The 13,291-nt window shown below is 37.8% G+C and overlaps 1 protein-coding gene across 2 annotated transcripts; it reads left to right on the forward strand.

Annotated features, from left to right (window-relative positions):
* The first annotated feature begins 6,307 nt into the window (after nucleotides 1-6,307).
* LOC131304255 (uncharacterized) lies at nucleotides 6,308-10,045 on the forward strand. Of its 2 annotated transcripts, none has more exons than XM_058331431.1 (2): nucleotides 6,308-6,483; nucleotides 9,386-10,045. In XM_058331431.1, the coding sequence occupies exon 2, from the start codon at nucleotides 9,409-9,411 to the stop codon at nucleotides 9,835-9,837; it is 429 nt and encodes a 142-aa protein (XP_058187414.1). In that variant the 5' UTR covers nucleotides 6,308-6,483; nucleotides 9,386-9,408; the 3' UTR covers nucleotides 9,838-10,045. The 2 variants fall into 2 exon arrangements, with proteins under 2 accessions (XP_058187414.1, XP_058187415.1); XM_058331432.1 differs by having other exon boundaries at nucleotides 6,324-6,483; nucleotides 9,402-10,045.
* Nucleotides 10,046-13,291: the final 3,246 nt, after the last annotated feature.

Consider the following 13,291-nt stretch of genomic DNA (forward strand, 5'->3'; position numbering starts at 1 on the left):
CCACACTTGTAAGATAACTCTAGTAACTGGGACAGTGCATTAAGAGGAATATCAAATGTTTAGCTTAAGAAAACTAATAAGCTTGCTCATTTTTTAATCGCATATTCGATTTGATTGAACGCTATCTTAATGTGAGAATTGGCCATGTAGTGAACACAAGTTCAAGTCGTTGGTTTCATGTTGAATTATTCACAGAGCTGTTGTAAATAGGTTATTTATGGAGTCGTGCGATCTCAGCCGTCTATTTCGGCTTTGGATGGTCTGGATTCAAATGAAACTTTTCCGAGGCCGAAAAAGTTTCATTAGAATCCAGACCGTCCAAAATACTTTGAACGCTCGAGATTCACATCCGTAAACATTTGGTCTCAATGAGGAAAATATGTTATACCCAATAAGTTAACGTCGTCATTTTGTATTATTTTCTCTATCGCGTCGCGTTTAATATTTCAAATAGAACATGCATACTCCATTTCTGCTCAACATTTTAAGCTAGTTGGTGGACTATTGCATCTCATTAGGGCCGGGGTTAAAAGTTCGATATCCCCGGGTGTTGTTTCCTTTGTTGTTAGAATTATTTCTCCCCTAATGGGCCTTTTAGTTGAGTTGGGCTTAGAGTGATTTAGGGCCGGTCTAAAAACGGAACCCTATATTCCCACCGACTCCACCCCCGACCCAGAAAAGCACGCCTAATTACCACATGAAATATTTGGACGACATTGACCATTCTCGCAAGCGCTTTGGTCCTCTCTCTCTGTCTCTCGCTTCCTCTTCCACAAACCTCCTCCCGCCGCTCCGCCTCTCACTCCTCTCTCCCTACCCCTCCTCATCCGGCCGCACGGTTCGCATGGGGGAGAATGATCAGTGCTGGTAGTGGTAGTGCTGTACTGAAATTGGTCGACAACTCGTTTAGTGTATGCGAGATGAGCGGTTTTTTTGTTGCCCTAATTGCACTGAAGTTCAACATGTAGTAGAAGATGTACAGGATGATGGGATTGTATAGAATTGAGTATGTAATCAGACGCGTTTTTGAAGTCTGAAGTAATCGCCGTTTTATGGAAATTTTGCATTTTTAGATTATTTTGTGAGACTCTGTTTTATGGATTGTTAGGCTCTGTTTGTTTCAAACTAGTATCAACAAAAAGGGACTCTCACTTCGCCCCCGTCACCGGAAGAGCAGAATTTACTTCTTAGCGATTGAAGAACAGATGGAGCTCAGGTCCAAAATTTAAATTTTGGTGGTTGTTGTGATTGGGGTTATTGTGGTGGCGGCGGCGGTCGGTGGTTATTGAACTTTAGAGTATACTTATGCACAAGAATTGTTCGATGGAATATTTGAGTGGAACTTTAGTTTTTCATATCTAGTGAATTTCACAAGCTTCAAGTTAGTAAAATTCACAAGCTTAAAACTAATAAAATTCACGAGCTCAAAGCTAATAAAATTCATGAGTTTGAAATTTCAAAATTAGTGAAATTCACGAGCTCAAAGTCAGTGAAATTCATGAGTTCCAAGTTAGTAAAATTCACAACTCAAAGTTAGTGAAATTTACGATTTCAAAAGCTAGTGAAATTCCCGAGTTCCAAGCTAGTGAATTTCACTAGTTTTTTGAAGCAGTGAAATTTCGCTGAAAAAAGTTACCGGCCGGAGTGGTCGCTGAAATTAGTAAAATTAGAGAAGTAGTGAATTTCACTAATTTTTTGTAGTGAAATTTCACCCGAAAAAGTCACCGGCCAGAAGTGGTTGTGGGATGGAGGTGGGAGGGGATGATGAAAACTTTGAAAAGATAATAAATTGTGAAATTATATTTAGTTAAGGGTAAAAGAGTAATGTTCATATGAGGTTGTCCTTAGGTAAATAAAAATTTAGTTCGTCCTTAATGGGAATTAATTCTTAGTTTTCTAGACCCACAAATAATTTTCTGTTGGGCAAGTTTATAGTGATATTAGGACCTTTTAGTCGAGTTGGGCTTATAGTAATTGTGAAAGAGTAAATGATGGGTCGCTATGGGGTATAACTGCAATGCCCATTAAGTCCTGCGGATGTGATTTTACTTGCCGGGAAGATCCCATTGTGAAACAGTTTGGGATTGTTTCTCTTTCGTATGGGGGGCTATTATAGTTGGGTTAGACAATGGTGGAGTTGTTTTCAGTTTCATCTGATTCTTATATTTGTATTCTTTTACTGCTTGATGAAAAAATGTGTGAAAATTTCATCTCATGTATGAATTGGAAACAAAGTGATACGTACTAACACATATTCCTCTTTGACTTTTTTTATTTAAATTTTGAACTTGTCAAGAAATTGTTAACAAAGACTTGAGAGTTGAGTCACCCTTAATTTAACGTCGTTCCCTTTTGTCTACTTAATAGTTACTAATATTTTTGGTTCTTTTACTTGGCCTAATCATTTCAATCATTCAATTAAATATAAAAGTCAACCATCAAGACAGGTATGTTAATATTTTTGGAGTATAACGTACCGATGCCGTGGAATGTAATTTTTGGAACAGGATCCTCCTTGATTCCCTTGGTCATGTGCATTTGCGAGTTCTGCCTGATTTTACTTTGATGATCGGAATTGCAAATTTTTAAAAATTTGGTGAGTATATCAATAAAGCATGTCAAAATCAATGCTCGGCTATTGATTGATATATGTTCACATTATACTTATTTCAAGAAGATAGGTTATGACCGATTCATTTGTTGTAATCTTTATTAATTTCTAAGTAATGAACGGTTTTAATCATTGGAGTGGACTTAAAAATAACCCACAAACAATGGAACAAGACCGTCAAATAACCAGAGAAGGTGCTATTTGTATTTATTTATTTTTTAATAGTGAAGTCATTGTTAGCAAATATCATGTACTCTATTAGTAGTAGTATTTTTTATGACAATAATGCATTTATAAAATATTTGTTTACTACTTCTATATAGGTTGGACTATTCTTATTGAAAACGTGACTTTTCTTGGCTTACTTGCGCTCAAAGGAAAGATCACTTTTTTTTTTTGGGTAAGTAGTATCATATTGTACTTCACTTGGGTGATACACTTTCAAATTACTCATAAATTTTGTGAGTAAGAACACTACAAGAACCTTCTCTGTAGCTGTGGTTTTTCGTGTTTGTGTCATATTTTCGTATCGTGTCGAAAATTTTCACTCCTAGTTATGTCATCTTCGATCGATTACATGTCTGTTTACACCCATTTTTGGCCAAAAATCAGGAAATGGATTTACGGGTTAAAAGGTAGCCTCGAGGGTCGAGGCCCTAGCCTTGAAAGACCTTACGACCAGTTGCCCACGAATTAGGGCCGGTTCTTAAGAAATGATGGGCCTTCCATATAAGCCTAAATCAGTCAAAGGCCTAAGGCTTGAATCAGTCCACCAGGCCTGAGTATTTCATCCAGGCCTAACCCAAATTCCTAGAAGTAACAAAGGCCTAAGAAATGGGCCCAAATTGGTAGAAGCCTTGGTTTTCTCACCAGGCTTGGGCTCAGAAGGCTTACATTGGGCAAAGGCCCATGATTTACCAATAAGTTCAGGCCCAATTGATGAAAGGCCCACTACTTTAAGAGCATCGTTAAAGCCTTTAATGAGCAATGAGGGGGCCTTAAGCTGCTCACAAGTAGCTCAAAGGCCTTAAACTGCTCACAAGCAGCTCACAAGAAGCTCAAAGGCCTTAAACTGCTCACAAGCAGCTCACAAGTAGCTCAAAAGGCCTTAAGCTGCTCACAAGGAGTTCAAAGGCCTTAAGCTGCTCACAAGGAGTTCAAAGGCCTTAAGCTGCTCACAAGCAGCTCAAAGGCCTAGAATATTCTTGCTAGACAGATCTGGGTAAGCTGCTCACAAGCAGCTCAAGGTCTGAACTGGTGGGACCCCATTCTTCAGCATGAAGCAAGGCCAGAGACGGTGGCGCACATGCAGCCCTTGGAGCTATTGGTGAATGATTCATGCAGACCTAAGCAAGCTGCTCACAAGCAGCTCATCCAGGTCTGGTTAATCCTTTGTTTCTGGATCCTTCTTCCGTGAAAGATGAACCTCAGAGGATTTAAGGGCCCACAAGGGATGCAAGGACCAATAAAATGGTGGGAAGGCCTGAAGAAGCCTTGGTCTTCAGCATTGGTGGGCCCAAAAGACGTCCAGTCAAGCAGTAGCTGCTCACAAGCAGCTCAAAGGCCTGGATGCTGAAGTTTCTTTTACTATTTTACAAAGTTTTATGCAGAAAAGAAGGGCTTTTCAGGCCTTTACCATTTCCTTGGAGTAAAGGGCACGTTTTTATCAAAGAATAGCCTCTCATTGGAGCATTTTGAAGCAGCTCAAAAGGGACACTTGGCAGCCATGCATGAAGGCCTGTGGAAGCAGCTTGAACAGCTCAAGACCTGGAACATCTGCCTATAAATACCAGAGTTGAAGGCCTTGGCAAAGGTCCACGACCATCAAGCCCCCGGCTTATGCAAATTTATGTTTTAATTATCTTTTATCTTTCGGTCCACGACCATCAAAGCCCATGGCTTATCCAAATTACATTTCAATTATCTTTTAACCATTTTTATCTTTCGGTCCCCGACCATCAAGCCCACGGCTTATGCATATTTATCTTTCAATTATCTTTAGTTTCCCGTTCAATCTAGCCAAGCCTAGATTTTATTTCATTTCCTTGCAATCAGACTTTATTAAACCGTTAATGAAGTCCTTTTATTTCTATTTTAGGCCTTGCTCTACCTTTCTTTCTATTTTTCACACGATTAGGAAATTTTAAGTCCTTAGCCCGCAAAGGCAAACCACGAACCTCCTCACGGTCTCCACCCTTAGGCCGTGCACTTTCGTCCAGTTAGAAGTCAGATTAAGGCTTCCAGGCCTTGATACGAATTTGGGCAGCAATCCTGCCCTGGCACGCCCGCATCAGGCCTAGAACTGCACTACTCGCTGTTCCTAGGCCAATTGTTAACATTTTTGGGAAACAAACAATGTCATGACGTGACTTTTCTTGGCCTGAACAGTTGGCTTACTTGCGCTCAAATGAAAGATCTTCATATGACTTTAATTTTTAATTTTATTTTTATAAGTACTATCATATTATACTTCACTTGGGTGATACACTTTCAAATTACTCATAAATTTGGTGAGTGAAAACACTTCAAGAACCTTCTCGTGGTTCTTTGTGCAAAAGTAAATTACTCCCTCCGTCTCAGAATGTTGTGTCTGTTTCTTTTTTTGGACATCTCAAAAAATTGTTTATATCTTTTAATGTATAATATTTTATATATTTAATATGAATTTTATTCGATAGATCTCAATTTATTTTTTTAAACAAAGATTTAAAATCATAAAAAATATTATAAATTGCGAGATATAGACAATTTTTTGTAAGATTCAAAAAAGGAAACAGACACAACAAATTGAGACGGGGGAGTAAGAAGTAGTGTCTGTCAAAGTTTTTCTTCTATCTTTGCCTAAACAAAAACAAAAGAAAGAGTAAAACTGGAGAAGAGTGCGGTTTGAAAAATACAAAACAAAGGAAGTAATGAACAGCTTTTACCTAGTTGCCCATTCAGTATTTTTTTTTCTCTGTTAGTGTCAAATGGGGACGGGCCTCAAGTGCACAGTATGCGTGTTAAGCACCATTTCGGCCATCCGTTCAGTTATGTGATAGTTCGGAGTTCATCTGGGTGGCAATGAACAACCAAGAGTCGTTAAATGTCGAGACGAGATCTGAATCATCAGATAACCGAACGAACGGCCCAAATTATGCACAACATGCATGCACAGGCCCCGGGTTTCGATAGCTTTTAAATTACGTGACCAATTGGATATTCATGCTTATTTTAATCAACCAAAATGATTATTGACACCCAAATTAGTTGTTTAATTTTAGAAAAACCAAGGATAAAATACCCACCTCTAAAGTTGGAAAATAATTAAACAAAGCAAAATTATGGTATGGAAAGAGAAGACTCTCTCTCTCTCTCTCTCTCTCTCTCTCTCTCTCTCTCTCTCTCTCTCTCTCTCTCTCTCTCTCTCTCTCTCTCTCTTAATCATAGCATCTAGAAAACAAATTCATATTATTATAAAATCAAAATATACATTCAGTGTGTCCAAAACATTTTCGTAAAATCACTCGAATTTGATTTTCATGTCAAGCTGATTTTTACCATAGAGAGATAATCTAGTACACATCAGAGTCTGATCAATTCAAAATTCTGAAACCCAAATTCGTGTTGAGCCCATAAACCCAGCCCCCATTGGTCCATGAACTGAACCTAACTGGACTCCCTTAAGTTGGCCTTTGGGTCAAAAAATTGCGACCCGGTACTTACCCAATTTCGCCTTCATCCTCTCTCTCTCTCTCTCTCCGTCTCCGTATATACCCACACACTAGGGCACATACAGAATAGTTGCCAATTACCCACTGTGATTTGGGGCTGAAAGCACATCGAAGCATCGATTTTTAAGTGGGGAGTTGCGCTAGATTACTATTTTCCAGGTACGAGGTTTAATTCAAGTGTTCCATAGCCCCAATTTTTTCTTGCTTCATACGACATAATTTTAGTTCTAGGGCTTAATGTCGTGTTGAAAGCTTCTCTGTTTTGACATAGTACCTGTCACCTTGTCTGATCTTGTCGTTCATATTGTTGCGGATTCCACGGAACACACACAATCGCATGAAGAATAAATCAAGAGAAAATGTGAATGAAGGTTTTTACGTGGCTCCCAATTGTGTGATTCGGTACCTCCTTGTTGGGAATTACGGTTAAACCAGTGAACACACAACGCGCGATGATATCAAGAACATAAAACAAGAACGCAAGACACGGAGATTTTTACGTTGTTCCCCAACTATGTTGTTGAGTGCATCCACGGCTCACGGCCAGTTCCACTATGCATCAAACAAAGATAAGAGTACAAGACTACAAGTTACATCGTGTATAACAAGTACTATTTATAACATAGGGTTTTCATCCTCAATTCTCGAACTGTCAGCGAAGTGCTACCAAAATCGAATTATGCTTCGCGAACCTAGCGCTTCTCACGCCAGTGTTTATTATGTATCAGCAAATGGACAAACGAAGACTGAATCGATCTTTGCAAACCCAACACATGTGTGAGTAGTTATTCTCAAAGTTTATGAATTGGTTCAATTGGGTGTTCTTCATTTGGGTTTTCTTATCAGTTTATGAAAAGGTTCTATTGGGTGTTGTTCTTAGTTTTGGGGTCATAATCCACTGGTGAAGTATAAGTCGATGGGTTGAGTTACTATATGTTGATCTACATTGGAATTGCATGACATGTAAGTCTGGAAAGTTAATGATGTCCTATTGAGGTTATTAAACAGTAGGAGTATACATCTGCGTTTCAATGGCTAACAAAAGTGTTATTGTATAAATGGTTTTACTAAACTAGGATAGGTGCAGAGACTCAATGGAAGCTATTCTAACAAATGGAGTTGGAGTTGACTGCATTGGTAGAGAAATAGAAATCCTTCTATCGAAACTTACGAAAAAATGAAAGATAACTTGCTATGATTGCATCTTAGATTTGGTGAGGGACAGAAATATAGAAGGGTGACAACTTGTCCTTTTGTGACGAGTGACCAAACCAACAAAAAAGATGGAGTTTTTAGCACTTGCCTATTGGGGGTTGGTGTTTTGGTTTGGCATGTGTTGGGCCTAAGGGAGTAAAAACATGCTGAGCCTAAAGTAGTAAAAACATGCTTGTAGGTTGGTGATTGGAGGGAAGCATTAGAGTCAAAGAGTTTTCGGATAAATAGGAGTAAAATTGAGTATATGGTGTGCAAGTTTAGTGGTACCAGTAGTGCGCATGAAGAAAGAGTGATGATCCAAGACCAGGAGATACCAAAGAGTGATCATTTTTAGGTATTTAGACTCAATTATTAGTAGAGATGGAGAGATTGCTGATGATGTGACTGATAGGATCCAAGTGGGATGACTCAAGTGGAGAAGCGCTACTGATGTATTATGTGATAAGAGGGTACCCACAAAATTGAAGGAAAAATTCTATGGAACTGCCATAAGACCAGCGATATTTTATGGGACAGAATGTTGGCCTATTAAGAAACAACATGTGAGCAAAATGAGTATAGTGGAAAATGAGAATGTTGAGGTAGATGTATGGTAAGACTAGACAAGATAGGATTAGAAATGAAATAGTTCGTGAGATGGTAGGTGTAGCACCTATAGAGGAGAAGCTGAGAAAAAATATGCTAAGGTGGTTTGGGCATGTCTACCGTAGACCAAAAGATGCAGTAGTTAAGAAAGCGGATAGGATAGCTCTAGGCAGCAATGTTACATGGAAAGGTAGATCTAAATTGACATTAGATGTTGTGCTCAAAGATATGAGTAGAATGGGTTTGTATGAATAAGTGGCCATTGACTAAGCTCAATGGAGGAAACGGATTTATGTAGCCGACCCCAAGTGATTGGGACGTAAGGCTTGGTTTGGTTTGGTAACCTGGTCGTGAGTTTAGTTTTCTAGGCTGTTGCTGCTTCCTTGATATTATGAATGATTATCATCTAAGATAGATGATCCCTTTGCTGGTTTCTCATATTAACTTTTCAAATGTTTACCTTTCGTATCTTCAATGCTCAACATTTAACTCATTGATATCATTGTGGCAAAGGAAATGAGTGGAACATTCAAGCTAACTGCAAGAAATTTATATGGCTCAACGTGATGGGCTTTACTTTCCGACATTTTTTTCCATAGACGTATAGGAAATGCTTAGCTTATTGAAATTCACTTGAACGAGTGTCTTCCATCACATTTAGTCAAACTACAACTGTAATCTTGCTCTCACAAAGCTTTCCCTGCTACTGGAACTGGACTCTTAACCTGACGGGCCCCTAGTAGTCACTGAGATCAATTGCAGTTCACATAGAATTATCATTAGTTTTGGTTACAACTTATATAGATCTATGCCTCTTTTTGGCTAGTTGCTCTCCTGAAGATGAAATTTGGGTGTGTTATGCAGAGTGGCATGGAGCAAATAGGATCCCATATTTTTCACCCCATACATTGTACACATGCGACTCTCGTTTACATGTCCTTTTGTCTCCTGCATCTATTATGTCTTGTGAAGTATCATGACCTACCTCCTTTAATGTTTCTCATAGACTTCATAATCTGTTTCTTGTTTCAAAACATGTTAGAAATCATGTTCAAGCAATATTTCTTTTCATTCCTTTAATGCTTGGATCAGAGCTCCATGTTACTTTTTATACGCCATTGTAATGGAGCTTTCGTGATGTTTGTATACCAAGTGTGTGCCTCATGAAGAAATCATCTAGATAAATCTCTCCAATATTTCTCACGATGTTCATCCTTGGCTTGAAACGTGTGCTCTTAAGCTTCATTCATTTTTATTACAGTGCTTCCTATCGGCAGTTGGGAAATGCAAGATCCAGGTATGCTATTGCCTGAGGAAGCTTCTGTTCCTAAGTCGAGAAAAAAGAAACCCTCAACCCAAAAGGCTTCCATGTCTCAGCAAGGGCACAATGCGACTCCTCCAACTCAAACAGGGAAGAAAGCCTCCAAAAAAGGGTTTAAAAAGGATGTTTCTCCATTGTTCCACCAACCAGAGAACTCTCCTTCAGATTCATTGCCGGACTCTTCCACGTCTGGAAATGATTACAGGGCGCTGAGAAGAAAATATTTGCTGCTGGAGGAAGAAAGCTTTGGGCTTGGGACAGAGTTGAGAGAGGTTGAAGATGAGGTCATAACCCTCGAAGAAGAGAAGATTGCACTCTTGAATGAGCTCGTTGTGTTAGAAGGCTTAATCGATCCTTCCGAGTTGCAGTCCCAGGGTCCACGTTTACCATAGGTCCGAATTATTCGTTCGATTGATAAATGAAGCTTATGTGTATCTGAACTTGAGTATTTGTGATGTGTGTTCATGGTCAAGCTCTTGTGCCAAAAGAGGTTGGCTTATGAAGTACTAATCTTTACCCAGAATAGCTATTTCCAGCATCATGTACAAACTCTTGGGCTGTAAACATGTCTCAAATGATTTGGATGGGTTCGCATGTCAATTTTTTTTTTTTTCGGGAAAGTCTGCACACACTCCTTCAAAACACAATTGTGTCGAGAACCGTTTGATCCACACATTGCTCTCTTTTCTTTTTTGCTAGAAAGTAAGTCTTGCCCACCTCCATAGATAGCCACTGGCCCCACCCAGGTTTTTGCTGAGTTAAATAATAGAGAGATCAGAAAAATCTTATCAAAATCAAGAAGATAACCTGATTGAACTGAGGTTCCGTTCCAGAAACTGAAAAAAGCTCTTATTTTTTAAGAAGGTAATTTCAAGCTCAAAATTATGGACTTATTAAAATCTAAAAATATGTAATATAGATCTTGTTTAAAAGATCTCATCGATATCTTTTATACGAAGTAAAAAAAATTAAAAAATTATTTTTCATTTATATTATTTTTGAATTTGAAAATGTAAAATAAACTGCTTATTTTTTAAGAAGGTTTCTAGAACGGAGCCATTATGATTGCAAGGGGTCGAACGATCTCCATTTTGCCCACTAGGCCGATGCTCATCCATTCAAAAAGTAAAAGCAAAGCCTTCACCTAATATTTTTGTGCACCACCAAATATTGTGATTGGACAACTTAGTTTAACAACTAAATCTTTAGGTTTTAGAAAACCAAGCAATTCGAGCTCGATTCGAATAACCAACACGGCTTCGTTCACTTATTGAGAATGTTACGTGAGAAATGAATTTTCAGAAAAAGTGAAGCAAGGTGAAATAAACGGAAATTAAATTTATTTTCTTGTGTGTTCTTTTGACAAGTAATCTTGAAGGATAACTCAAAAAAAAATTTAGAATTTATTTTGCAAGAAATTATTTAGCAGCGAGAAAGTTGAAGATGTGGGTCTAACAATATTCTTGGTAATTGAACGCATAGAAATTTACGGAAAAGTGAATTTTTCTGTCACTTCTTATTCTTTTCGTGCAACTAAATGGGTCTCAGAGTTTTTCTTAGAGAATGTCTCTGTTTATAACTGATTGAAGTAAGTAATTTCTTTGGAAAAATGGATGGTAAAAGATGGAGCAAAAGGAGATGATACACCATAGAAAAGAGAAATTGAGGTCAAACTTCCCTCTCATAATGAATTTCATAAGATTCCTTGCCTTGATAATCGACCTATAATTATTAACCATGGATTGGATGCCTTCAAAGACTTGTTATGATTCAATTTCGTTGACAAAGAGAGATAGCTAAGGTGATGATTACTGCTCCCCTAATGAAGGCACCTACCAAAATGTCTTTACCCTAATCATCTTGGAAAATTTTCAATCACTCTTTTTTTTAACAGCACATTAATTTTCAATCACTCGTTGTCCAGTTGTTTACATCTTTACGCGATATTTTTACCGCCTATCGATATCGACAGAAAGGTGACAATTACATGTGCAGGACACTTGGCTTAACTCTATTCATTTGCAGGTTGAAAAAATACATGACATTATCCTATACTCTTGGAAGTTGAAGAAAAGTTACTTAGACGAGTGGAAGTAAATGATTGAAGAAGATGAAAAGTAATTAATGAAAGTTATTTCTTACACTTTTTTTGTTTTATGTAAATAGTCTCTTTAGGCTTCATTGTAAACTATCTCTAACAAATCAAAGAATTTTTCTTTCTTTTGTCTTTAAATTTTTGTCTTTCGAGTTTATTTTCTAAGTCATAATTGCATGTGTAATAAATACCCACAATCCCATTAAGGTCCTGTTCTCTGGAAACTTAACTTAAATCGGAAAAGAAAAATTCTAAAATCAGCTCAATGGGCTAACAATAATAAGTGTATGAATGTGTATTAAAGAGTGTAAAAAATACACAGAAATATGTGTTTTCCTTGTTTTCTAGTGTACTTATCATCAGCCCAGTGGACTGACAATAGCAAGACCGATCTGAAAATTGTTCTTATTTGAATTTTTTTTGCATTTGTTAGTTTTGCGCCAAATTTTTGTGGATTATTGATTCGTCTCGACAAGAGGAATAGAAAAAGTAAATTTTTTTATTTTTACCTAGCCAAGTATATTGAGAAATAATCACTTTTTAGCTAGAAAATGTCTTTTTTTTTCTTACTCTAATCATCTTGGAATATTTTGTGCTGAGGTGATGATTACTACTACCATAACCACCAGTCCACCACCGTATTTTCTCTCCCCCAATGAGAGCACCTACCAAAATGTCTTACTCTAATCATCTTGGAATATATTCAATAACTCGATGTCCACTTGTTTACACCATATTTTTAAAATTTGAGAGAACAAGAATTGAAGAGCAAGAGCGAACAGTACTATTGAACAATTGAAGCGTGCTACAATTCTGACAGACTTCCAATGAACAGTATCAATCCAGTTCAAAATCTAAATCTTACCTCCACCACTGCATAATTGGTCAGAGGCATTTGAGCGGTGGTAAAGTGTCTTTTGGCACCGAAAAGAAGGCTGTGATATGGGTGTTTCAAGTCAAGTAGGTAATCAGATGGGTCATGATTGCTTCTTCCACAAATTTTGCTTGCTTTCAGTGTGGTCTCTCTCTGCCCACAGGCATTATTCTGGAGTACTATTCTTGGAGGCTTGCCCAAGTCCTTATAATGCCTCATCAATCAAAATAACAATTCACATTTGGATAGACGACAGATCCTCTAAAGTTCCAAAAATGTCACTAGACTGTCCTTCTCGGGATTTGGGAAATCCTGTAGTGCAAGGCCCTGTATGGTGTACATAAGCTATCGATTTTGACAATGAATGGTTGAGATTATATGATTTTTAATTATGACCGGTAAGAATAATTAATTTATTACCAGTCATAATTGATTTTTAATGTGAATCGTTGATTAATGAGATCGACGGCTGTGTGCCGCCCCACACGTGCACTATACGGGGTGCACTACAGCACCCCCGGATCCTCCTTCTGGACTCTTTTAGGGTCCTTCCCTAGTCCATGTCGAAATCATGAAATTATGTTGATCAAATATCGATTAATATGATTTTGAACACATTTACCATGAAACACATAAATTGACACACTAGATGCGGAACCCATTTTTCTTCGGATGAATGTGGTCTGATATCATATTGATCGATATCCGATTGATATAATTTTTGACACAGCTCATGTTCAACGATTCTCTAGAGTAGACAATCCTCATATAAGCAGCCTTCCCTCCATTTTCTTTGAGGAACGTACTCTAGGCTCAAATCTCTAAGATGCTATTAACTCTTTTTGGAGCTACTTGAAATTTGTCTGATCATTAATTT

Source organism: Rhododendron vialii, chromosome 10a (genome assembly GCF_030253575.1).
Source record: "Rhododendron vialii isolate Sample 1 chromosome 10a, ASM3025357v1".
Classification (NCBI taxonomy): Eukaryota; Viridiplantae; Streptophyta; class Magnoliopsida; order Ericales; family Ericaceae; genus Rhododendron; species Rhododendron vialii.

What these genes read in the sequence shown, in the direction of transcription:
- LOC131304255 (XM_058331431.1), top strand. Translation starts at nt 9,409, where the DNA reads ATGCAAGATCCAGGTATGCTATTGCCTGAGGAAGCTTCTGTTCCTAAG.